Source organism: Podarcis filfolensis, assembly GCF_964270895.1.
Source record: "Podarcis filfolensis genome assembly, chromosome: 3".
In the NCBI taxonomy this organism is placed as follows: domain Eukaryota; kingdom Metazoa; phylum Chordata; class Lepidosauria; order Squamata; family Lacertidae; genus Podarcis; species Podarcis filfolensis.
Window position 1 is genome coordinate 82,889,058 of NC_139606.1, and position 24,110 is coordinate 82,913,167.

General features: G+C 40.9%; 1 protein-coding gene and 1 long non-coding RNA gene across 4 annotated transcripts in view; one reads left to right on the forward strand and one right to left on the reverse strand.

Moving 5' to 3' along the window:
• TTC27 (tetratricopeptide repeat domain 27) overlaps positions 1–11,178 on the forward strand; it is an 88,987-nt gene extending 77,809 nt beyond the window's left edge. The window contains exons 18-20 of one of the 2 annotated variants that reach the window (XM_083604267.1): positions 5,019–5,130; positions 6,375–6,475; positions 7,989–11,178. In XM_083604267.1, coding sequence (XP_083460393.1) covers positions 5,019–5,130; positions 6,375–6,475; positions 7,989–8,111 — 336 coding nt within the window. In that variant the 3' untranslated portion in view covers positions 8,112–11,178. Of the gene's footprint in view, positions 1–41; positions 330–5,018; positions 5,131–6,374; positions 6,476–7,988 lie in introns of those variants that run through there. The other variant, XR_014545664.1, reaches the window with a different exon arrangement.
• Positions 9,372–24,110, reverse strand: part of LOC310758301 — a 31,111-nt gene continuing 16,372 nt past the window's right edge. For both annotated transcript variants that reach the window (XR_014545686.1, XR_014545687.1), the window contains 2 exons: positions 15,092–15,290; positions 9,372–12,473 (listed from right to left, as the gene is read on the reverse strand). This is a non-coding gene — a long non-coding RNA (uncharacterized lncRNA). The remainder of the gene's footprint in view (positions 12,474–15,091; positions 15,291–24,110) is intronic.

Below are 24,110 nucleotides of genomic sequence, written 5' to 3' on the forward strand. Positions count from 1 at the left end.
GAGGGAAAAAGTGCGTCCAATGGAGCGAAAAATACGGTAAGTGTGGCATCTCCCTTGCAAACATATGGAGAAGCTGGATTCAAACATATAGATGAACTGTGAAGTGGGAGAGCAAGGAGAGAGCTAACAGGCATATAGGGGTTAAAGTAACAAAGATAAGGAGAGGAGAGGTTTGTGAATCTGCCAGAGAGGAGGGAGGGAAGGAGAAGCTTGGCGGAATGCAGAAGAGGAAAAGGAGAAGCAGCAAGTGAGATTAGAAAAACTAGCTGGAAAGGAAAAAGGGTGAAGGAGATTGACATAAGATTAGTCAGGAAGAATAAAAAAGACAAGATAAAGGGATTTGTGCATTTCTTACAGTGCTGCTGCTATTGGATCGCATATCAACTATGTCTTTGAACTATGTCTAACCTTCCCTTGTTTTGGCTTTTTTATTTTAGTTTTAAAAGATAGATTTTATCCCCTCTCAGAAAAAGAGTTTTCATACAACAAGTCTTGTTTCCTTCACCCACTTTCTACCAGGAGATGCAAGCTCAGTTTTCTCAGCTTTGCATCCCCTGTGAGTAGATGCTGCTGGAAATTCTCATTACCCTGGTTCTTGTGCGCATTGCCTGCTCAGCGAGAGAGACAGAATTCCCCTTTGTAATGCCAGGGGTGTTGCACCTTGATGTAAGAGCAGAAGGTAGTAAATAGTGTTTCTGAAACGAGTCATCTAGAAATTAAGTATATTCCTGGGGGACCATCTGTCCTGCCTACTTTAGTACCGTTTTCAGATTATAAAATTGGCATTGGACCCAGGAAATGGAGTGAGAGCATTTGAGGTCTGAAGCTAAGCAGGGTTTTGGGAGGGGGCCTGGGAAGGGGAGGCTTAACCCTTCCCAGCTTCACCTCCCCCCCCAAAAAACCAACCTCTTTCTGCAATTAGCCTTTGGGGAAAATCTATTGGCTTTTTCCAAGTTTTGTTGTTGCAGAGGGGAGGGAAGAGTGATCTTCCTTGAGATTGCAGCTAGGAAGGGAGGGTTAACTCTGCCCTCTCTATCTCTATTTTCCAGAAGATCATACACACACACCACAAAAAGCATCAATCAATCAATCAGTCAATCCCAGGTGCTTGCAAATGTGCCCACAGGCCTAAAAAGGTTGTTGAAATCTTCTAGGTATTTAGAGAATCTAAAGAAAGCTTTGAAATCTGCCACATAGTCACAAAGCTTCTAAACCACATGTAGACTCTGGGGGGAAGCTAACAATGAAGTGGGTATTAGAAATAACAGAAAACAGCACGTGGGCACAATAAAAAAGATAGGAACTCCATAGAATTCTAATCATAAGACAATAAAATACAATATAAATTAAAAAACAGTAAAAATAAATTAAAAATTGCATATCATCAAGCACAGTGCATTCCAGTCTACAACAGACAGAAAAATCACTCCGGTCCACAAAGATCCTTAACCATTTAAGGATGGCCAATGTGGTTTAGGAACCACTGCTCCAGAATGTCTTAATAACCGAGAACCATGTTTGTAGGCCCATAGTAATAGAGCCAGTTTTTGGGGTAAGAGAATATAGAGAAGTCATCAGGACTTACATCTTTTGTCCCCTGTGCCTACACATTATAATACAAAAGAAACATTTTCCAGTAGCGGTGCTTGCTGTTTTCATTTTGCTGTAGAAAACTGGAAGAACTACAAGCAAGCATTTCATCTTTGTGCTGTAGCCAAGGTTATGAGATGTGTGCTTCAGCTATTAAATCAAAGCAAACTCCCGGTGGCAATTTTTCAAGGAGCCACATAGTGTGAAAGAAGCATCAGACTCTGAATATAAAATGAATACTTCCAGCTTTCAAAACATGGTAGAATATTGTGACGGAAAGATCTTGCTAAATTATCCTGACCCATTTTCCTGTAAGAGCTTGCTCCCTTGAGAGTGTTACCAGAAATTTCTTCATTTAGGTTAGGTGTGTCTGTGTTAAATGTTAGCAACGTGCCCTATACAGCCTCTCTTTTTCTATGAAGCAGCATAGCATGCAACCTAAACTGTGTAACCATAATAAAGATTTTCCTGGTATTTGCCTTAGTTTCCTTTGTTGGTTTTGTCCAGGAGCAGATCCAGTTGGGTGCCAAAAACCAAATAGCCACCAACACTCTGTTTCTCCCTCCTTTATCTTTTTTTTCATACTGCCCAAATCTAATGCTGGTTGGCAGGGACATTATTAGCATTATATATTTTTTAAACAGTTAATGCGTTTTTAAGTAACACAATTCTGTACCTTCTGATTACTTATTCTGCCCTTAACTCGTTGTATTCCATACTGCTATTTAACATACCCCCAGTTCAGTAATCTTCACAGCACTCAAGCATGCCAACTAATTATCTCTCCACCACCACATGGAATCCTCCATGGTGCTTTGCAAAGGCAGGAATCTACCTGGGATAGTTGGTAGAGCAGGAGGTGGTGGGTTCAAGCCAAACATTGGGCAAAAAGATTCATGCATTGCAGGGGATTTGACTAGATGACCCTCATGGTCCCTTCCAACTCTACAATTCTATGATCCCATACTGTCCATTCCAGTTAACATTTCCCAAGAGTCAAAACCACTTTGCTTCACTTTGTATTCTGCAGCCCAGGAAACACCTGTAACCATTCTATCCCTTTAAAGTTCTAGTTTAGCTCTACGACCCAGTAATTTGCTTGACATTTGAATGCCACTGTATGCTTCTTTGTTTTAATATTTGATCAAAGGTGAAATAATGTAAAATGCTGGTATGAATCATTCTCAGTTGTGTTATTTTGTGTAATTTATGTGCAATTATAGCTCCATTCAAATAGTGATTCCCCACCCCCCCCAAAGTGCCAGCCTCAAATATTGATGGCACTGAGATCAGCAGGTAATAAACTTAAGTCAACAGAGGAAGACTATTAAGAAAGGCTAGAGAGAGACTGAAGAGGCAAGCTTCTGGCAAAAAAAAAAAAAAAAGAAAGAAAAAGGAAACTGCCATTGTTTGTGATTTTTCTGTCCCTAGCATCTCAGAGGTGGAAAACTACACTTTCAAATGTAAGTTCTGATTACAAAACTAGTTTTAGGAGATGTGGCTGTACATGGTCATCTCCCCCACCCACATTTCCACCTCCCCTTTGTCAGAGAGAAGTGATGAGGACAAGAGTGGTATCACGCTCTATTTCATATCAAAAATTGAACTGGTGTTGCACTCTATGAAGGGTTTTCACCGTAGAAAGCATTGTCTCTCCAATGTTTCGTATGTTTCAAGGCCCACATGAATCTCTTGGTGCATCAACAGAGATGTGAGCTTAACTCAGTTTTCCTGCCAAAAAGTACCCAAAGCAAATGATATAAAACCGTAGCGGCATTAACATATTCAAAATGTCTGATATAGCAACTTGCTAAAATTGAAAAGGAGAGTAGGCTCTTCACACAAAAAGTGATTCCATAAATGCAGCACTCTATCACAAAGAGAGCAAGTAATTTCACATCATGCACAAAAAAAATGAGACAGATATTTGTTGTGTATCCTAATTATAAAACTATATCAATAATTAACTGTATCAAGAAATCGATGTGAATGGGGGGGAGGCGAGTGTGAAGGTGGAAGTTGTCTTGCAATTTTGTGTTCCATAGATTTATAAATGAACTCCCAGCATTAAATAAATATATTTGGTGCCCTTTCTTCCTTATTTCGTTTATGATATTCACATTTAGTTAGAAATGCTATATCACAAGTCTGTTTTTCTATCGCATTAGTCGTACCTTGGATCCCAAACACCTTGGTACTCAGACATTTTGGCTCCCGAACGCTGCAAACCCAGAAGTGAGTGTTCTGGTTTGCGAATATTCTTTGGAATCCAATGTCCAACAGGGCTTCCGATTGGCTACAGGAGCTTTCTGCAGCCAATCAGAAGCCACGCTTTGGTTTCCAAACATTTTGGAAGTCGAACAGACTTCTGGAACAGATTCTGTTTGACTTACAAGGTACGACTGTACAATACATCAACAAACTTCAAAGATTTCCTGTTGCTAGCAATGACTTGCCTGGCTCCTTCACACTTAGCCAAGAGAAAGGCATTCTCTGTTATCGCAAAATAGGGTTCCTTAAAAGATGGCAAGCACAACAGAATCCCCTTTGCAGATCTTAATTAGTGGGACGGGGAATTCATGTGGATTAGGTGTGCTTGACTTGGCTTGTTTTGAAGAAAGAAAATAAAAAATAGCATATGGAAGCAAGTCTTGGTACATAGCAATTGTGTGGTCTCTCTAACTAGCCCCAGGTGAGAATCAAACTGCCACCTTTTGGGTCACCTCACAAAGCAAAGATCTCTCATTGGTGTTTGTTGGAGAATTAAGCCAATTCTTTCAACTCTTCCATTAAGAGGGACTTAATGGGACTTAAGTGCTCAGGGTTTTTTGCTTTAAAAAAGGGTAAGTAAACATTTGGATTTAGTGGGGGGGGGGGAACTTTCCTAACACTTGTTTTTGCTTTGGCTCATTTGCTTCTGCTTCGGTTTGGGCAATTGCTTTTTATTTTCTCCGTTTTGCAGAATCCATGTCTTCTTGCTTTTTTCCACATTGGGGAACCAATACAGAATAAAACTGGCATCTTAATCTTTGTATATATTTGAGCAATTTATTGCATTCCTTAGATGCATAATGGCTTAAAATATTAAAATACAAGTGTTTTCCTGCTTTCATGTGCATTTAGTCATTGTGACCTAGCAAAATATGGGTCACATCCATCAGTCTAGACAGATTTTTTTTTAAAGGTAAAAAATTATCTTTTAAACACGTGTTACTTATATGTCTGTCATACTTGAAAGGCAATAACAGCGAAAAACATCTGTGCTACAGCTGCAGAATACAGTTGCAGGGGAGGAAGACTGAAAAACTAATACTGAGAAACTAACATATTACCAATCAGACCTATTTTTTTAGAGTGACTTTGGCTTTACGTATTAACATAAAGCCAAACTAAGGTTGTTTTCTAATTTCACTCTTCTGTCTTTACAGGTGCTACAGTATCTCAGCAAAGCACACAAATGTGAAATGCAGTCAAAGGACTGGGACAAAGATATTTTCTCTTTTAAGAACGTAGTAAAAGGAGCTTTAGAGCTTGCACATGGTATGTCCCGTATGAATTTTTTGGCAGAAATCATTATTGGTGGGTTACTTTAAAAGGTTCATTTGGCTGTAACATGCCACACTTGCTAACACTTAAAAACAAAAACCCAGAAAAACAGAGCTGCCTTAGTTCTAAAGTAGGGGAAAGGATGTTCAGGAGAGATTGTGTTAAATGACCAAGTCACTTTCCGTTTCCAGAGATCAATGTGAAGTCTCAGCAGGACCACCAGTCATACATGCAGAAAATTCCCTCAGAATTCCATCTGGATCCGCAAGGATCAGAGGCAGATCATTTTAATCAGTCCCTCACTGTACAGAAGCTCTTTCAAACACACAAGCGGGACTGGAAGGTGGTGTGAGTGTGCCTGCCAAGGGCACAGCAAAGCACAGCCCTGCTTGGCACTGGGGGTGGGGCAGTGCGGGCTCCGTTCACGCTCTGCCCCTGGAGTGGCATTCATGTGGCTGAAAAGCAGGGTATAAATCCCTTAAATCAGTATATCGCTGACATTCAGCACTTGTATCAGCCAATATTTTCATTCCAATTCATTTGTCCAAAATGGACAAGTTATAGGGCAACTTTAGATAAGCCCAAGACTAAGCACAACAAATAATTAGGGGGAGAACCCTCAAAGGGACGGATCATTCCCCTCACCACCAAAAAAAAGTCAATGAGGGCCCAGTGTCCATGGAATACTGTGACTGTGAGGCTGGAGAAAAACACACAGATAGTATAATGACACACATTCAGTCATGGGCAGTCTCCCTCCACCCCACACCATTTTGCCTCAAGACCTCACTTACTCATTTCTGAAGTTCAGAAGGGTGTCGCCAAAACAGAGCCCTCTGCGTGCAAGGGGGAGAAGATATCAGAAGGCTTGAGGGAACCCCAAATTCTGCAAAAGTACAGAAAAGCTTTAGGGAAAATCCTAAGAGGAAGAACTAACGGGTTGAAGAGGTGGAGTGGAATGAAGTAGCGGGAAAGAGGGTGGGATTTCAGCAGCACTCCACACAGCAATATTTTGTTACGGTATTTTATTCTCGTTTTACAGAAACAATGCTGTGTTGTTTCAGTGATTCATGTTGCAGTTCAGAATACCTGCCCCCTTACCATTTGTATGGATGCTCCTTTTAATGAGCTTCCTCATGAAGAGAACTGGCTGAAAGCTTTAGTAGTAATTTATGTCTGCCGTGTTATCACAGTAATCACCAGACTTTTGTTTTGCCTTTTTAAAATTCATCTTGCAGTGGCAATGAGGTGCAGCAAAACCAAGTCTAATCACCAAGAGGCACTGCAAATTCTCTCTTCGGCTCGACTCAACTTGCGTAGCTTGGCAGCCAGAGCAAAGGTGAGACTGAGATGGGCATCCTTAAAATAGTCTTTTAACAGAGAGGCAGGGTCAGCAAAGGGCTCCCTGTCTCATGGCTTATGTTCTCAAGTACTGCTACAGGCACTTTACTTTTAACTCTTCCATTCTAACCAGAAAAATACTGTAATGGAAAGGAGGAGAAATCTGTGAAATATCCGACAGTTGCCTCTGTGCAAGGAACAGGGCACAGTCTACTTTTGGAGAAAGTGTGTAGGTGTTTGTGTGTGTGTGTGTGTGTGTGTGAGAGAGAGAGAGAGAGAGAGAGAGAGAGAGAGAGAGAGAGAGATGGGGAAACTGGCATTGCTCCCTCAGGACATCTCTAAGCATGACTTTCCCTGATTTGAAAAGCTGGAATCGGTATACAGAAGGAAGGTAGCTCAACAGTGTTCTTCCGTCAAAGCCAGGAGGGCAGATGACACCCATTTGTCTGGCTGTACAGATTCTCACACAATTGTCCATAATCCCCAGAGAGCTCTGTAGCTTCAGCAAGGCTTGCTTTGGACTTCAGCTCAATGAATGCCAAATAAGAGAGAGAAAGCTGAGCCAGACCCCATCCTTCCTCCCCAGCTTCTTCACATTGGGTAGCCAGAAACAACTTAAAAAAAAAAAAGCATGATGGACAGCTGTCACAAAGGATCCTTCATGAAAGCTTCCATCTCTCAGAAAAAAGGCTTCTGGCTCTGCTTCACCTGCCAAAAATTGGGCTGTGAGCTGGCAATTGCGTGGAGTAACACTGTCTCCCCAAAGAGGACAGGAGGGCAACTTTATTATATTTCTTTATTGTGTTTTCCCACGAATGAATGAAAATTGTCCATTCAATAGAAACCACCCATCGTGACGTTTAATACTGCAGTGTGTACATATCAGCCAACAGGTGCGAGTGACCTGAAGTGTCATGGTGTAGCACTAAGGAAATTGCATCGCTATGACTTGGAGCAGGGTCTAGTTTTTCCTGCCACACCTACCCCTCCTCACCCAGTCAATCAAAAGAGAAGGTGGTGATTGAGAGGGTCTGATCTTCAGAACCTGCTCCAAAACTAGAATGGGTTTTTAGTTTATGAGGAAATGATTCACTTCAAGGCATGTTCAGTAGTATCCCAGGCCCCAAATCAGACTGCAGCCTATATAGGGTTAGGCCACTCCTGCTGCTTTTACAAGTAATCAAAGGTGAGGGAAAGCCTAATGTTCACTGTTTGGCCAATTGGGTTTATAGGTGCAGATGAGTACCAGTGACACACAAGTAGGTCCAAGCATTGACTTTGTGGAATTCCTGCAAAATTGGGTTGTATACTTGCACAAATCAGTAATTCTAGGTCTTGTCCAAAAAGGATTAAGTGGACAGAGCTGTCATTAATTTGTCCACAGGGTGACACTGGTGTGTTTTAACAATGTTGCAGTACTTTTTATTTTTAATCTGCATTTAGGATGATTTTATTGTCTTTGGTTAAGAAGAAACTTTCTGTTACAAATCTTTTTTTTCTTTCTTCTGCAGCAACTTTTTGCAGACACAGTGAGTGGAGAAGTTTCCAGTGACCTAGCTGAAGAAGTGGCAGCTATGGAGAACTTGATAGTGGAATTGCAGGAACTTAGCAACCAGCTAAGAAATCAGACCTGAGAAAAAGAAGATCCAGTTTCCTGGAAGGAAGGAAGGGCAAAGTTGGCAAACTTCGTTGGCTACAGTTTGCGCTAATGAGTTTGCAGTAAATCAGACACCCCAAGCCACTCTCTAATAAATATTTTTCCATATAACGTAGCTTCTAATTGCAGCCAGCATTGCTAGGACTGTAAAGTGTTTTTAAGGTCAGGCCTGTTCATTGTCATTTTCGGTGTTTGTGTGATTTCTGTTGGCCTGGGTTTTATAGAACAAAACTAACTGGTTTTTATTTAGAAGGCCCTTTTATTTAGGATTAGTTCTGCTCGAGTGCACCACGTAATTGGCTTCTGTCCACTGATGTGCACTTTGCAGATAGGAGAGATTAAGTCCTGTTGATGTTAGAAGGGAAAAGGGATGGGGGCATTTTGCTCTTGTTTCTAATTGAGATTGGGGGAAGGTCGGAAAGATTGAGAAAACCAAACAAAAAACGAAATGGCTCTCTTCTGTGGAATTTAAAACAAATGTAATTGTGAAGGATGTGTCAGTTGTGTTATCCTTTGGTACTGTGGTTTTCAAAGCTTAAGCATTTGCAGAAAATGGGCAGCACTTTCCCAATAAAGCTACACAACAAAGGCAGTGCAAACAATAGCTTGCATCCTAATCCCCACCATTTCCTTTTCTTTCTGGGAAATGGTGTGTAGTTTTTCTGGTTTTCTAGCAGACTTTGAGGTTCAAATGTAACGGGGCAATCCATAGTCCCACTTTCCTGAGTTTGACCAATAGCAGCTACTGGACTTGATCTGGAAATGGGTTCCAGCTTTCCTTCCTCATTAACCTAAATATGGGTGCCTACAAGATCCACCTTTTCTAAACCCGACCAAGGCTATTTATTCTGTCTCTAGCATTGACAAGTCAGGTGCCCCTGCCAACTATCCCTCTTGTTTATCACCAGGATGATAGTATGACGTATATTGCTTTTTAAAATGGAGGTGTCAGTCTTAGAGTCATGGTTTAATTGCCTTTAGCCTATACTCTATGAATTTATCAAATCCTTTGTGAAAGTTTCTAGAGTCTGTTTGAAGGATCTGGTTCTCACAATCCTATCCTTACTTCATAAAGTAGGATATGCATGAGGGTGGGTGGGTGGGTGTTGATGCACATAGCTCCCAATGGTGTCTTGAGAGAATACAACAGTCAGAGACCAAAACACAAAAATATTCTGTTCTTTCTTTTCCTCTCCTCCCCCATCAAATCAAGTCAGCTGACTCTTACATTTTACTTTGTCATAAACATTTTTACAGGACACTTTCCCTTCTCCACATCCTCCCCCACCATTGTTCCCTCTGCTTGCTGCTCATCCTGGAAAAGTTAGTAGAACTGGGAGAGAAAAGAGGGAAAGAGACACTTCCCACTTCCTTCCTCACCCCTATGTACGTTTCAAGGCTGAGATAGCTCCCTTCCCACTTTCGAAAAGGGCGCAGTAGTAGAATACAGAGCCTTTGCAGACGCTGCCACATTGGGGACGGAGTAGCCTTTGAGTGAACACATAGTTGCCTAACTCAAGAACTACCCACTTGGCCTGGTATAGTCTCTGCAAGGCCTCAATCATTTCACTGAAACACCACAGATTGAGCCTGGGACTACTTGCATGCAAAGCACAACCTCCACCACTAAGTTTTCGTCTTTCCGCTTTTGTTTTTCATGTTCACACTTAATGTTTTTAGGTGGAAATACAGTACATTTTGTCTACTTTCAAAAAAAACCCAAGCCTGGATTGTGAGCCACGTTTGGAATTTGGAAAGCCTTGTTTCCTTTTCCTGTTGCACTATTTCCACATCCCAGAGGAGCCATGATAGGGCATCCTGTTGTTTCCTTTTCTGCTTACAGATGAAGTGGGAGGGGATATTCACACTGCAGAAGCCGGCTGTAGAGCGTCCAGCTGCAGTATAGCAGCAGATGACCTTTCTCGTGCAACAGTTCTATAATAAGGCCTGGGTTGCAAGCATCCTTGGAATGGTGCTTTCTCTAGGAATGATAATTAACGTTCACGAATGGTGAAGTCACTCCAAGGAGAGTTCAGTGAGTCCTCTGTCATCAGTTTGTGCATTCCCCCCCCCCACTCCCGTCATAACTTAGTGTAAAAAGTTGCAGGATTCACACACACAAAAATCAGTAACATTGTTAAAAACTTTCTAGGCTGGGTCGTTTTGTACTTAAAGGGCTGTGCTGAGAAGGCTGAAAAGGGGGGCCAACTCCAGTAGTATACCTCACTCCAGCGACTAATGTATGGTTTCTGATCCACTTCTTCCCCTTTCCGTTTCCAGTCTCAAAGAACTCAACCTCATAAGTTCAACAGCTCCTATAAAGGGTCCCAAGTGGAAATAATGTAGATGGGCAGCAGGGACTGGGGCTGGTGGAAGGACATAGACCTAGGGTCAGTACACATAACCTTTCCAAGGGGATAAGACATGTATATGAACATAGAAATTTGCCTTGTAGTGAATCTGACCATGGTCTGCCTAGCTCAGTATTGCCTACACTGAATGACAATAGCGCTTCAGTGTTGGAGACATGGAATCTCCTCAATCTGATTTATATCCTATGCCCTTTTAAAGTGTGTTTTGGGGAGAGGGCTTTGTTGTTGTTTTTATTATGTATTTTGTGATTTTATATCTTGATTCTATTCTGTAAACCACCCTGAGACCCCCAGGTATAGGGCGGTATATAAATTCAATAAATCATCATCAATGCTACATGCTACATGGGGATTCCCAGGACTGAACCTGGCGTTTACTTCCTGGAAACATCTGCTGTACCACTGAACAACACTTTCTGCCAGTTTCTTGCATCTTTCTATCTGTAAAACCAAGCAGCATTAACATTTAGTTCTAGGATTTTTATTATTCAGGTTTCTTTATACTCACCATCCATAAAATGGTATACTGTTTGAAGAGGAGAAGTAAAAATGTGATAATTGTAGATTCTAGGCATTTGGATCATTTCCCTACAAAAGAATTGATATTATCAAGATTTAATGGTTTCATCAGGGTATCTTGCAAACATTTTAAATAAAACCACCTTTTTCAAAGTTTTGGTTTCCAATATATGTGGTTCTGTGATACTGGGAAATTAACAAATCTCTGCTTTGCTGAGTAATTATAAATATCAGTGATATTTCAGTCTTCAATTGCCAAGATCCAAATAGCGTTAAAGGAACAAATGAGAGAACAAAAAATAGGGATTAGTGGCACACACTTTGGATTCTTAGTACTTAAATAAACTGGAGTGTGTCTAGGAAAAAATTAAACTGGGGACAGGCCTAACTAATCTGGAATTCTTGTCAGTAAGATTACTCAGATTCGCTGCTGCCTGTTCCAAAGATCATTTTTAAATGCCTATGGTGACTGGAAAATATTATTTTAAAATACTGTGCTTGTGTGTTTGTAGCAAAGGAAGGGCTAGTACAAAGAGGATACACTTAAACTTTTAAAGCAGTAAATCTGTTTATCCATTAGGTATAGCGTTTGGATGCTATCGTCCTGTTACAAGAGCATAGCACAACATTTAATTTATTAGGAATACATATGTCTTTCTGACCCACTTTTCTAGTAAGGTGATCTGCATGGTTCGTAATGCGAGTGATTGTATCTTGGTAAGATGATCATAAGGTCCTTGAAACATACTTTGGGTTTTGGCCCATCTTTTGAGAACCTGTGTCGTGGCATTTATACCTTTTGTTGAATGATTCGCCAGTAACACCTATCACAAAACCTGCAGTTAATGTGCCAAGGTATACATTAAATATCAGCTACTGCAAAAGCTTTGTTATCAGTCCTAAATCCTTAGGGACCATTTCCCCACCCTTCCTGGCTTAGAAGGCTACTTTTGCCATAACTACTAAGACTTTTGATGCTTTATTTTCTGATAAGGCAGGAGTGAGGGGAACACATGGCCCTCCAGGTGTTGCTAGGTCATAACTCTGGCCATTTATTCCATGCCTGTGTTTTAAGGCAATTAAATGTATTGGGCATACAGATAATTTAATGTGTGATAGGACTCAAGTGATACATATGGATGAATTCATACAACACTATCCATGTACAGTCCTTGCCCAAAGTTCTCACAATCTGAAGTTTGAAAGTGAGCAAGAAAGGTTCAGGATGGGGAGTCAGCAAGGGAACAGGAATGTATGAGAGCAAATGCAGTTACATGTACTTTTTGTGGCTGGACATTGAGACAGAGCAGGGGGTTGTGAGGGCTTCATGAAACAGTAGGTTTTGAGGAGAGCTGTGAAGGAAAACAGGTGACAGTGGCACTACACAGGTGTTCTCAAACCTGGAATTCCATCCCGGGAGTGGTAAAGAATAATGCAGGCCAAGCCACCTTAAGAAAGCAGGAGGAAATGAGTGTGCTTGCTATTTACCAAGTGGTAGGTAACATTCCACAGTGCACATCCAAATACTTGGTAAGCCCATCCTGCCAATTGGTGAAAACTGCCACTCCTCTATTTCACAAATTCTGCAAATGTGGATATGTGGTAAATTTTCTCTGTGATTACCTATAATTTGGCACACAGATAGTTCAACAATGTGTAAAACCTCCTAAAAGGACATCTTTCACAAATGGAAAAACAATGAACTCCTAACGGTCCAAGCAACAGTGCTGTGCGACACAGGAAGGTTTTTCTTAAATGTTTAGAAGTGCTTATAAATAGATAGGTTTCAATCAACAAGAAGCTCATTCAGGCATGCACTCAAATATAGTAGCAGCATTCATTAGACAAACATTTCTGCTAATCCCTCGGCTATGCTAATAAAAGAGTGATCCTTCCAGACTGCAGATAGTTCAACTCCTATTATTTAAGCCTAATAACAATTGTATTAAGTTTGAGCAAGGGGTTCCATTCAGCTTAAACTAACTTGAGATCTCATTAAAATGGTTGTGGAATAGACATTTCTCTAGTTGAGAATAATTAAAATGCATGTGAGATTAATGTGGATTTTTTAAAAGCAGTAGAACTTTTTCTCCCCAATAGCTAGTTATTCAGAATATGCTATTTGACCCCCAAAAATGTTGTAGTAAATAAATTGTATTTGTAGCAACATAATTACCATTGCCACTGGCTCCAGGCAGGACTTGGTGTCCTACTTAGCACAAAGCCCCTGGCGAGTGCAGCACAACCACATAATACCAATCCTGGAAGAACTTCATTTCTGGGCTGAAATTAAGGTGCAGGTGTTGATCTACAAAACCCTAAGCAACTTGAGAATTAGGTAGCTAATGGAACACCCAAGCCTGTTATCAGCCTGTCTGTGTCCTTAGTTCATAGGAGAGAACCCCATCTCATTCTACTGTCAGGGGAAGTATAATAAGTGGTGACACAAGAGGGCCTTCTTCATGGTGATAGCCCAACTCTTGAATGCCATCGTCCCAAAGTCAACTTTATTTACATTCCAGCACCAGGCTAAGCCCCACCTGCTTCCCCAAACATTTTGAGTGGTTACTCAGTCATGACTGGATTTACTGCAGAATATCTGTTCTTGCTGCTCATTGTTTTGGGTTTATTATTTTTATGGTTTATTATTTTAATATTACTATTAGAAATTTAACTAAGTAACCAAATGTCAAGTCTCCCCACAAACAGGTGGGGGTCACTCACATTACGTGTTTCCTCCACCCTTGCCAGCAGCAGCCAATTATCTGGGGATGGCAGGTTATGAGGGTGGGGGCATTGAAGCTGCCGATGAGCAGCTGAATATAAATGATCCTGCACATTTCAAAGGAGAGTGAGGAAAACTTGCCACAAGATGCTGGCTTCCATGGCAGTCCCTTGTTGCGCATAATATGTGGATCTGCTCCAGTACAATTAATGTGGCTTAGAGCTGCCTTTGAAGTTGATAACCTTCAGGTGTTTGGGACTACAGCTCCCATCAGCCCCAGCCAGCATGGACAACAGACAGACAGGATGGAAGTTGTAGTCCAAAGCATCTGGAAGACACAAGGTTAGGAAAGGCTAGACCACTGGAGACTCGCGCAGAGATAAATGAATCCTGTGGAGTACTTGCATTATTACACGTCTACGCATAAGATTGCTCTCTGGCCTAGTTCTAAATATGGATATTATCTCTGACTTGAATTCATGTTTGCTTGTTTCTAAAGAAACTTTATTAAGAAATTGAATAATTTCTCATGAAAACTGCTTTGTGTAAATGTCTCTTTAAGCTTGCTCTCGTTTTTTAGTTTCTCATTACCTGAATGCAATTTTCCTTGCCTGCATCATCGCAAAAGATTTTCCTCGTGGCTGCTATCAGCCTCCCCTTCCCCCCCTTCTTCCTGCCTTACTGTAAACTCTAGTGACCTGCAAGTCTTAGTCATCTACACCAGGCATATCCAACTCCCAAGAGACCGTGATCTACTCCCAGTATAAAAACACTGGGAGTGATCTACCAATTGTCATTGGAGGGAGGAGCGTGCGTGGGGTAGGTAGATTGCCCAGAATTGTTGAGCTTTTTGGAGGAGGACTGCACAGAATTTTTTAGCTTCCCCCCCACCATAACTTTTCGTACATGATAAGGATCCTGTGATCTACCAGGATCAGCTGGGGATCTACCGGCAGAACACGATCTACTGGTTGGACATCCCTGATCTACACCATCCCTTGGCCCAAAACAAATGCAATGATCTCTGCAAAAGAATAGCAGCCAAGTTTTCTGACAGCCAGTACAGTATTAATGGTGCTAAAGTGCTTGCTTATATAAAAGGGAGTTGGAATATTTAGAGGCATCACAACTAAAACAAACAATTTAATATCATTAGCAGGAGAAATCAGGGAATTAACCCTAGTATGGCTGGCATTTTCCAGATCTGCTCAAATACTATGTTTTTTCAGCCTTAATGACAGGGATGAACCCAAATGTGTTTCCTTTTGCTGCTTCACTGTTTTTGGAGGGCTGCCTGCTTTTGACACTCCCTGACTTTCTACTCAGGTCAGTCTGACTTACCTCTCCACACATATTTTTCACCTTATTTTCCTTTAAGATAAGGGTCAAACTGTTGGCAGCTTTGTCTGCGATGGAAGGCAGCAGCTGGAGGAGCGGGAGGGGTGGTGGTGGTTCTTCTTCTTCTTTTACTTGGCTTGGATTTTGCTTTTATTGCCCATCCCACAAATGAATCCACTTCAGTGACGGTGGTCAGAAATCTCTGTAGGACAAAAAAAATGTAATTATTAAAGCTGGCCAAAACAAAATTCATAGAAAGGAAAAAGAACAAAATCAGCAAAACCTGTGGCAAACAAAAGCTGCCGTCTGTAAGCTCTTTGCAATCACTGGCTGAGCTACTGCCATGTTGCAGAAGCCTGGGAAGGAAATGTGAACGCTATTCTCATGTTTTGCACCTGGACACACCGTGTGAGAATATATGTGATCCAAGTAAATGCAAATATAGGAATACTAGGCACAGTTTTGTTAGAACTTCTTACTATATTAATTAGAGGATCGGGGCTTTTGAATGACAAGGCAGTGAAAATGACAGCGTGGATGACTTGGACAATAAGGCTTTTTATGTTCCAATTACTGTAACATGAAAAAACCTGCAGAGATGCTACATTACAGCAATTTTGAAACATCAGCACATACAACGCAAACTAGTGTATTGTAGTGGCTATAGTATGAATCCGGAAGTCCTGTGTTCATATCTTGCCTCTCAGGCGCCTATAGGCAACATGTGTTTTTCCCTTTCACAGGCAATAAGATGATAAGACTGGTCTATAATACAGGATAGAGTAAGTACCTATTAAAGCACTTAATGAACTCCTTTGCTAGTTTTGTGCAACAATACTACCTGCTCCTTTGGCTCGTGGATATTCAGATCAATGCGCATTTACAGTTTTTACCAGGAAGACTTCTGTGAAACCGATATATAAACCAATAAAAATAGCCCAGCTACGAAGCTTTACGAACTTCAGGAGCACGGCTATGACTTTCTTATACCAGCAAGCATTTTAAGGTATTTGGAGAGATTTAATTAAGTTGTTGCATGCATGGAACGAGGTCCACTCACACAACAGGACCCCCCCCCCGTCTCTTCCCCCATGCCCCCTAAAATCTGCTCTGGAGGGTTGGGGGGAACCCAGAAAAAGGGGGAAGTCTCACTGCATGAGCAAACCTTGTTCCATGCACACATACCCCAATTCCTTGCACACTACATTGAATTTCACCCAGAGTTTGCTTTTATGATAAATCTTTATTATTCCACTTTCTCTGGATTATTTGTACGCTGATTAGAAATGCAAATAAGTAAGTGGTCTAGAAATGTCTTAAATAAATGAATAGTATGCACCAAGAAAAGATTAGCTAAAATGCTTGAGGCCCAAGAGAATGGCAGCTCTTTTAAGTATTTTTAGCTCTTAAGCTAGGCAGGTGAGGGCCTGGTAAGTGTCTGAATGTGACACTGCTGTACAGCCCTATATAAGCAACGCTTTGATCTGTTGATTTTGAACGAAATCCCAAAATGAGTGTAATATATTTTCATTTCTGAGACTATTAATAGTGTAGAACTCTTCTAACTGTTATCATTTACCAGAGTTAAAGTGTATGTGGGGGGTTGAGAGGGAGGAAGGGGGGAGAGAGAGAGAGAGGGGCCCAGCATAATAGAAAATGAAAGGGGTGTCTCCACCAATTTTACCCTTTCCATTTGGTAAACCATGTCCTTGACAAGAGTATTGCTTTTTAATTTCCTGCCTTGCTGGTTTGTGCTCATTGCCCTCCCCAATGATCTCAGTTCAGCTCTGAGAGTTGTGCTTTACTGCTGAAGAGTAAGGATTGGGATGTTGTACACAAGTCTCTGCTAAATGTTGACCTCAGGCAACACCCCCCAGCTATGAAGTCGCAGTTTGCATAGATGGCCTGGAAAACCTGTCAGCATCTGCCAGTGCTTCTGCCAGAAAAAAAACCCAAAAACATTGCCAGATCAGCCCTCTCACCCAATTTTTTTTCCATTCTCCTTTTTTCCAGAACAAAAATAAAAATAAAAATTGGTACTTTGTGGTTTGCTTTAGAATGGTCTTCCTCTGAGTATACTTGTGGGATGTGAGTGGATGGAAAGGATAATTGGGAAATGGGCACATTCTCTTTTCCTTCTTATATGGCAGCAGAGAATAGATGAAAAGGCCAACTCTCCTCCTTCCAAACCATGCAGGAGACAACAACAGAGCAAAACAGTTTTTCCTGCATTAGAATGCAATGTTACATCACAAAAGTTGTTAGGATCCTTTTTCCTAACTCTGTCATGGCTGGCGTAGAGAGGGAGGCATCACCTGGTTCCGAATCTTAGCGTCTCCCCACTTCATGTATCCGGTACCCACAAGGGTGGCCCCACCCTATAGTGGGGAAAACATTACTTTGTGCAATGTGAATGTAATATTTTTTTGTGTGCCAGCTGGGGATTTGAATGGTTCTTCAAGTAAGTGTTACAGGATACCAAAAAACAGCAGAAGCACTCTTTGGTTATCTCCTCTTCCTCTTCTGTGCACGGTCTTCAAAAAGCTTTCTTCCCAGCTTCATTAACCTACGCTTTTTTACTTTCTGCATCCAGAACCCTATCCACCGATCCTAAATTTACTTCCTCAACAGTAAGCCCATTCAGAGCCTTAACTCCATACAAGCGTGTCCAGGATTGCAGCCTTAAAATTAATTAATTTTTCTTGACAGTCCTTTATCTCAAGTTATTCATAAAAAATTGGCCAGCTACAGTCCCTTTCCAGAGAGCCCTTAAAATGGATCTATCACACCCAGCAAGCATCAGCTTGACACCTAAGTTATAGCAATATAATTTTACTCCAAGGCATCTATCCCATATTTTAAAATGTCATACCTTGACTTCAGCAGGGAAAGATTTATAGTAGCTGTTCCCAAAGGCAAACAGAAGATCCTCCCTAAGCTTCTGTTTGAAGTCTGGTGTAAACACCAAGAGTGCAATGCGAAGGGACTTGTGAAATGTATACCCCTGTCCTCCCTTCAGCTGCTAACTGAGCTCGACACTTTCAAGACAAGAACATTTGGAATGGTTTCACTTTAACTGACCTTCATACTCATATGCTGAATATTTTCTAAGATGAAACCTGAGTATTTTTTTATGATGACACTTAGGGCACTCACAATTATTTTGTGGGGGCAATTGGAGGAAACAACCAGTGATGAGGTAGGTGCCTGCAAAGTGCTAGATAGCAGCTTCTTGCAGTAGTTTCAGGTCTCCACACTACCAAGCTTCTCAGAGGGCGTGGTACGTACAATACATCTACCAAGTCAAGCTGAGTCCCTGCACTGACGCCTCTAAAGCAGGGGTGGAGATCCCGTCACTTTCCAGATGCTGTTACACTCCAGCTCCCATCAGATGCTCCAGCCACCATGGGCAAAGGCAAGGGATTATGAGAGTTGTAATCCAGCCACTGATGTTGGGAAAGATGGAGGGCACAAGGAGAAGAGGACGACAGAGGATGAGATGGTTGGATAGTGTTCTCGAAGCTACCAGCATGAGTTTGACCAAACCGCGGGAGGCAGTGGAAGACAGGAGTGCCTGGCGTGCTCTGGTCCATGGGGTCAGACACGACTAAACAACAACAGCAACAATCCAGCCACATCTGGAGAGTCACAGGTTTCCCATCTGCTCTAAAAAAGTTACAAGATCATCATGGCACTGCAGTCTAGCTCCGGTCTTTAGAGAGGGCATATTCTCAAAACAGGAGAGGGCTCCCACACAGTCCAAAGTAAGGCCCCCTCCATATTGTTAGTTCAGGTTTAGGAATCACATTACTGTATTACAATTTGCTACAAAAAAGCTTGTTTCAGAATCAAAATACTGTATACATTAATCCTTTTTTTCTACAGTTCATTACTTCATAAGCTGTTATTTACTATATTAGCAGCATTTGTCCATTGAATTTGGTAAATTAAATGATAAGAGTATTTCTCTCACTTTGTGACCAGTATTGGTTTTTCTATTACTGGTCTCCATTTTTCTAATAAAAAAAATTGTAACTTACCTGTTATTTTTTGGGCACATGGTTAGGTTTGAGTTTCAGCTATTTTTTATTAGTTAGTTAGTTACTAATTTAAATATTTGTATACCACACTTCATTGCCGAATTTCAGGGCAGTTTACAAAATACAATAAAACACAGTACGATGAAACAGGGATACAAGTCAGGGATTCTCACATCCAGATACAACCCAAGCCACTAGTGTTAGTAATGTAGGATTGATATGTCTGGATTTGTCTGTGTTTTCTGCCTCAACCTCAGCATCAGAATGTAAAAAGAGCCTTGCTGGATCCGGCCAATGGCGCACCAAGTCCAGCATTCTGTTCTCAAAGTGGCCATCCAGGTGCCTGTCAGAAATATGCAAGCAGCACTTGAGCACGATGGCATTCTGCTCACTTGTGACTCCCAGCATTCAGCATTCAGAGGCATAATACCTCTGAAAGTGCAAGTAAAACACAGCCAGTGCAGCTAGTAGCCTTTGATTGCCTTGTCCTCCAGTAATTTGCCTCGCCATCTTTTAATAACAACATGTAAATACTAAAATATTAGGTATCAAAAATATTTACACCATGGGGAAATATTGAAACTGCGTTAAGTCTCAATGATTTGCATATGCAAGGATAGGAGTGGCTGGCATGTTAATAGGTCTGGCTGCACAGTGTTCATCTCCAGGCAACTATATGTTCAAGTGTATGTTTGGGTATAGAAAACAACTGGCTTAGTTAAATATAAGGTGCGCTATATCTGCTGTATTTATCGTTAATCACGAACTGTTAAAAATACTTGCACCCAACTGGGAGGATGATCAGCCTGACATAAACAGTCTCTAGCCAGGTGTAGCATGTTCAAATTAAGACATTTTATTTACATACTACTGGGAGGAAGGGACGTGTGGAATGAAGGTTAATCAGAGGCCTCTGTATCAAATAACTGCTTATTAAAGCTATACTTTAACCTCCTTTCGTCTGTGTTACTGGGATTATTTGACCTGACTGCCTTCCTTTTTAGTTGATCAGTTGCTGATCAGGACAGCAACTACTTGAATCTCAGTAATTTAATTTTGTTTATTACTCTATAGAGTAATTTATTGCAGAACATACTTTCCAGATTTCCTTAATATACCTGCTACAATGTTTTTGGACAATCTGAGTGATTATTAATTCAGTCTGCTTCATGAGTCTTGACTGGCTAGCTGGTTGCTGAATACAGAGGAGATGGGTGTTGGCTTGTTTGAAAGCAACATTTCTGACAAGAATTAAGAAGGCATGAAAAATGAAGTGTGAATTAAATCAGCTGAGAAAAGAAGCCCAAGTGTGTTCTCTTCTGTGTGAGAGCAGCTCATGACTGCAATGGCTGGTGACTCCTTACGAAAGGTTGATTCAAGTAGTAATTTGGAGAGATTTATTTAATGTAGGAAAATGTGTTATCCCTTACAGGCTGGTTGTCTTCATGAGGAACATGCAGTACGACTTGACCCTATGACTAAATTACCACAAAAACTGTATGCTGGCCCACCCATGGGTTTTTCTCACACAACTTGATATTTGAGCAAGTCACATGAAATGCTTCACCATCCCTTTTGCAACACATACATTCAATCTGTGCACTGGGGAAAAAATCAATACTTTTTCAGATTAAAATCACCCCCAAAATCTTTAAGACCCAACAGTCAGAGGAGAATATAGCAGCCCTTTCTCAAGTTGTCCTCCCTCTCATCCACAATGATCTAAAACAGCTACTTCCTAGCCACAGAAAGCCAGATAATACAGACACAAACACAGGGTCCAGGCCCAGCAGCAAACCAGGATGCCAACTTTGCCCCCATATCGATATTGGGCAACACTCTTACCAAAGCTAATAATGTCAGACACCACACCATTCACTTGCTCATTTTCCAGTGGTGCATACAATCATATGCCAACAATGCCCATCTGCACTGTGCGTAGAACAAGCCAGCCTCCGCAAAAACAGTGAATGGACATGAAGAGGACATCAGAAATAGCAATATCCAGAGAACATTTTAACATACTTGGGCACTCTGTAACTGACCTTAAAATGGCCCTACAAGAACACAGAGACTTCAACAGAAAACTCCAGTGGGAAACTGTTAATTACAATTTATCAGGCAATACAGTTATGTCACCTGTGGCTTGAATCAATATTGTTTTGTTTTTAATCACATTGCATGTGATTATTGGCTTACCAATCCCAGGTTATTTGTTTTATCACCAACGCTGCCTCACTATCTGGTCACCGCACTGTTGTGTTAATTGGTCAGGGTAACTTTGACTTTCAGGTAAATGTTGTCATTTAATTTCCCTCTAAATTTGCTCCTCCACGTGCCACACCCTGCATGTGTATTTCTGCTTGCCAGTTCAGGACTCCACAACATGCATCAGATAAAGTGGAGTATAGACCACAAAACTTATGCCATTAAAAAAAAGTTGGTCTTGAAGAAGAAGAAGAAGAAGAAGAAGAGTTTGGATTTGATATCCCGCCTTTCACTCCCTTTAAGGAGTCTCAAAGCGGCTAACATTCTCCTTTCCCTTCCTCGCCCACAACAAACACTCTGTGAGGTGAGTGGGGCTGAGAGACTTCAGAGAAGTGTGACTGGCCCAAGGTCACCCAGCAGCTGCATGTGGAGAAGCGGAGACGCGAACCCAGTTCCCCAGATTACAAGACTACCGCTCTTAACCACTACACCACACTGGCTCAAGACTCTCTCTTACTTTTAAGTTGCCACAAGTTGCCACAAGACTCTCTCTTACTTTTTTATAACATTGGAGCACATTCACCTATGTTTTGCACGAGACATCATCATTTTATGTGTTAACCTTGTCTCTTAAATTATTCCTTTGTGTTATTAATCATTCTGTTTGTTAGTTCAGCTCTCTCTTTTTTTTGCTTTATTTTTTTCACGAGTTTGGTGGAACAATTTACGGTGTGTTAAAGAAGGACTCCATAGTGACCAAACATAGAAAACTGAGCTCACACTTGGATACACTGTGGTATAATAAAATACTCCAATAAGATTGGCATAGATGTTAGGTAAAATAAAAATGCAAATACTCAGAAGATCAATAACATTCCATTCTTCCTGACCCATAATTTACAAGACACTTGGGACTCACTTACTGATGAAGATAATATACACTGTTTGGGTATTTTCATTGAAAGCTGGCATTGGTTACACAGATAGTCTAAGACATCTTGATTACTAAAAAAAAGTCTGAACACAGAAAATGTTTACAGTAACAAAATGGTTTGTATATCATGCTAAGTCATAGTTTGATTTAAACCATAATTTCACCATGATTATGCCTCCCACCCATTATGATGTTTCCCCCTGCCCTCATGGGTACAAGACTTATCAACTATTTAGTGGTACCTCGGTTTTCGAGTGTCTCAGAAGCCGAACGTTTTGGTTTTCAAATGCTGAAAACCCAGAAGTAATTCCTTCCATTTTTGAACGTGTTTCGGAAGTGGAACAGCTTCTGCTGTGTGTTTAATTTTTCCAACTGAACTTGCAGCCAGCCCTTTGCGCCTCGGTTTTCAAATGTTTCAGAAGTAGAACGATCTTCAGGAACGGATTCTGTTCAAGAACCGAGGTACCACTGTATTATTATCATCATCACCATCATTTATATTTGTCGGTTGTTTTATACAAATAAGTCTCAAAGGAATTTATCATGATAAAATACAAACAAATATAATTAATTTTAAGCCAGAAAGTTTAAAAACAATGTACATTACATTTATAAAATGATCATCCAACCAGTCTTACCTCACTACCACTAAAATATCAGCACCACTTAACTATCAAAGGACTTGGTAAATAAAAATGGCGTAGCTTGGTGTCTAAAAACAAACAATGATGTCGCCAGATGTATTTCTCTGGGGATAGCATTCCACAAATGGAGAGCAGGGCCACCACTGAAAATATCTGCTGTTGTGTGGTCACCCTTTCCAACTCCCTAAAACTGAGCACATGAAGGAGGACCTCTGATTAAGACTACAAAATCCAGACTGGTTCATATGAGGAGAGATGGCCCAGGAGTTACTGGGGTCTTGAACCATAAAATGTTTTATAGGTCAAAAACTGCTCTTAAACTGTGCTGAGAAACTAACAGTCAACCCCAAATTGGTATAATATTGTTATGAGTCTTGGGGGGGGGGCGGGTTGCCATACCCCCCTCAATATCTTGGGCCAGCCCTAAAGCTGGCTACTGAATAGCTGTAGTTTCCAAAGGCAGCCCCATGTACAACACATTACAGTAATCTAACCTAATATGTCATAATGTTAGGTTCAATATCCCGGTATCTGGTTCAATAGATCTGTTAAGATCTTTGCACATTTGTCCTATTTAAAATTATTTCTCAAGGTGAATCTAGTTTGTTCTCTAAATCAAGCACTAAAGCTTCCACTATCTTTAATGCAATGATTTTCTTTTACGAACAAAATGGACAATAGCATCTCACTATATATTTTATGCTGATTTCACTACAAAAGGGGGTATTTCTTAGAATATTTGAATGCTAAGCAGCAGTTCTACTAAGAATCAGAGCTTGGCTGTACTGACCAATAATTCCAATAGTCACCACACCCATGTCATCTAAGTTAATTAAAAACAGAAGTGTTTTAAAAAGTAGTATCACTGGATTTTGTGGGTTTCTGATTTAGCCTCTGCAAAAGTGAACAAAGTGATTTATTTCATACTGGCTGTGTATAGTTGTTTGATTGATGGGTAGCCCAATTCACAACCCAGTTCACCTGAAGCATTTGGATTTCAGCCAATTCAGTCCCATTGGCTTCAACAGATCGTTTTAAATGAAAAGCCTTTGGGTTAGTCAGGTTGTGGATTTGTCCGTAAAAAAAAAATAATGATGATGATGTATACTGTACTTGTCTTGTCAAGCAATTTATTTACAAAAGTGCTGCCCAGCGTATATATTTGGTGTCACTATTTATTTTAAAATTTTGAAATG